General features: G+C 40.9%; 1 protein-coding gene across 5 annotated transcripts in view; it reads right to left on the bottom strand.

Annotated features, from left to right (window-relative positions):
- Positions 1–2,592, bottom strand: part of Large1 (LARGE xylosyl- and glucuronyltransferase 1) — a 581,831-nt gene that overhangs the window by 251,088 nt on the left and 328,151 nt on the right. For all 5 annotated transcript variants that reach the window (XM_029568309.1, XM_029568308.1, XM_029568310.1 and 2 more), the window contains one exon: positions 135–306. In XM_029568309.1, coding sequence (XP_029424169.1) covers positions 135–306 — 172 coding nt within the window. The remainder of the gene's footprint in view (positions 1–134; positions 307–2,592) is intronic.

The raw sequence follows: 2,592 nt of genomic DNA, 5'->3' as shown, positions 1-2,592 counted from the left end.
TCTCTCTCTCTCTCTCTCTCTCTCTCTCTCTCTCTCTCTCTCAACAGATAATAAGTAAAGTATATTAAAAACTCACCATTGTTGGCATGTTCATATCTACAAAGATAAGAGGAAAAACGGTGGGCTGCACTCACCTTTGAACTTATGGAACACAGCCCACAGCTCGGCAATGTCAGTTGCAAAGGTAATGTCGGTATCCAGGACAATGACTCTCTCCAAGTTGGCAGGAAGGGTCTTGGTCAGGACCAGCTTCATCAGGCCATAAATCCCAGAGTAGTGTTTGTTGGGGATCCAGGAAACTTCAGACTAAATAGGGCAGCAGAGAGTGAGAGCGAGAGCAAGAGCAAGAGAGAAAGAGAGAGAGAGTTAGTGAAATCAGGAAAAGAAAATCCACCATATGAGTCTTTGCTTAAATATTATAAATTGTGCCTGAGACAAAAATAAAATCCAATACAAATTTGCTAAATAAATGAGTGAATATTCTTTAGAGATTTATTCATTTAGTTTTACAACAATGAAGCTTTTATGGCAATAAAAATGTATTTAATCAAGATGGACCCAAAACACTAGTGGTGAAATAATTATTAAATGCAAATTCTATGTTGAGATTTTTATAACAGATCTTTTGTTATTAGAGAAATTCCATGGGTCTTTAGAAGAAATAAGTACGTGTACAAGTAGACAAAGATACAAAAATTGAAACACACTATATATACTTTTAAAAAATTAGCACCTTATTGTTCACAGGTAGGTATATTTCTTTAACTCATTCACTTTCTGTATCATTCAAGATCCCTACTTCAGGGTAGTTTTGAGTTGATGCTGATCTCGATTTTAAAGTTATACTTGAATAAGTTGGTCCTGATGCGTTCCCTTCATCCTACGTGGCTGCACGAGGAGGATCTGCGCAGAATGTCTGTGGTGTTCTTCACATGATACACATGCAAGTCACACAGAAAGAGAAAAGTGAGTAACTCCGGAGCTGCAGGCCTCAGGATGCTCCCATGCCATAGGGAACATCAGGGTCCCACAGATGAGGGGCATCAGCTGGGAGGTCCACGTCTCCCATAGCATTTAGCATCCAAATGAAGAGCAAAAATTGTACATGGCACCAGGGTGCTGAAAGCCCTTATCTGGGCAGATCATTTGTGACCTGTCCCAGCTTCCATGGGAGTGGGTATGGCGATATGTGTATGTGTGGTGGTGGCGGTGGTGGTGGTGGTGGTGGTGGTGTTATGTGTACTATGGGAGTCATGGTCTACATTTCATTTTCAACATGTTGATACTTTGTATGCACCTTTAATGGGAATAGGATTACCTTTCAGGATTCCAAACAATACTTCTCACTTTTGTCCCTATAACTCCATTTAGAGGACACTTATCCATAAGGAAAGTAAGAATTGATGACCACAGGCATCTCTCCGACATGCATGCCTCTCTCCTGGAAGCACTCTGGGCCTGACCAGCATCACCTCCCTCTACTTACCTGGGCCTGTATGACATGCCAACCTCTTTCCTGGATGCCTGGGCTAATCCTTTGCATCCAGACCAACCCAGCTCCTCACTGCAGTCCCCAGGAGCCCTTGGAGCCACTTCGCGACCCCATCTTCCTTTGCATCTCTGGGTGGCACGACCACCATCTGCCCTAGACCAGCATATTTCCTGGGCGCAGCTCACAGGCCAGTCTAATCCCCAAATTCCTGAGGCGAAAATCTTTCCTGGAGGGATCCAGACCTTAGGAGAACGCCTGAGAGCACCTGGGCCTCTGTGGGAACTCCTGAAAACAAAAGCAATCTGGCCACACCAATATAAAATCAAAAGAGAGACCAGAAGCTTAGAGGAACCAGCTTTTCATGCTCAACAAGTAAACCCCAAAACACATAAAGTTTACAAAAAGAAGCAGACCTAAACGTGAAGGCTTGAGTCTCACACAAGAATCAGAAACTACAAAAAAATTGACATGTCAAAATCACAGAGAAAAAATAATAACATGAAAAAAACAAAGTAACATATTTCCACCAAATACCAATACTCCTCTAGAGGAGTAAAATGAGAACACCCTAGAGATAATGCAGGACATAGAACTCAAAAGAACAATCAAAAACATGATAAGAGAATTCAGTGAATTTAAAGAATACACAAAAATGAAATCAAAGAATTGAAGGAAGATAGGGATAAACTTCTGAATGAATTCAGAAGAGCTAGAAATATTGACGAATACTCAGGCTGAAATGAAGAAGGAAGTGAAACACTCAGTAGGTCATTAGAAACGACAGGGGAAAGCCTAACCAATAGGATAAATCAAATGGAAAACAGAGTATCAAGACTGGAAGCAAAGATTATGAAAAATTTAAGAGAGCACAAGAATGGAATATGTAGGAATTGTGTGACACCATAGAAAAACCAAACTTACAAATCATAGGCATACATGAAGGAGAAGAAACCCAAGATAATGGCATGGACCAGATTTCAACAGGATCATAGAAGAAAATTTTCCAAAATTAGAGAAAGACATGGCCATACAAATACAAGGAACATACAGAACACCAAACAGACAGGACCAGAAAAGAAACTCTCCATGGCACATCATAG

Source organism: Nannospalax galili, unplaced genomic scaffold (assembly GCF_000622305.1).
Source record: "Nannospalax galili isolate Female #2095 unplaced genomic scaffold, S.galili_v1.0 scaffold39, whole genome shotgun sequence".
Lineage (NCBI taxonomy): Eukaryota > Metazoa > Chordata > Mammalia > Rodentia > Spalacidae > Nannospalax > Nannospalax galili.
The sequence above is the reverse complement of the archived record's forward strand: the minus strand, read 5'-3'. Positions and strand labels throughout refer to the sequence as shown.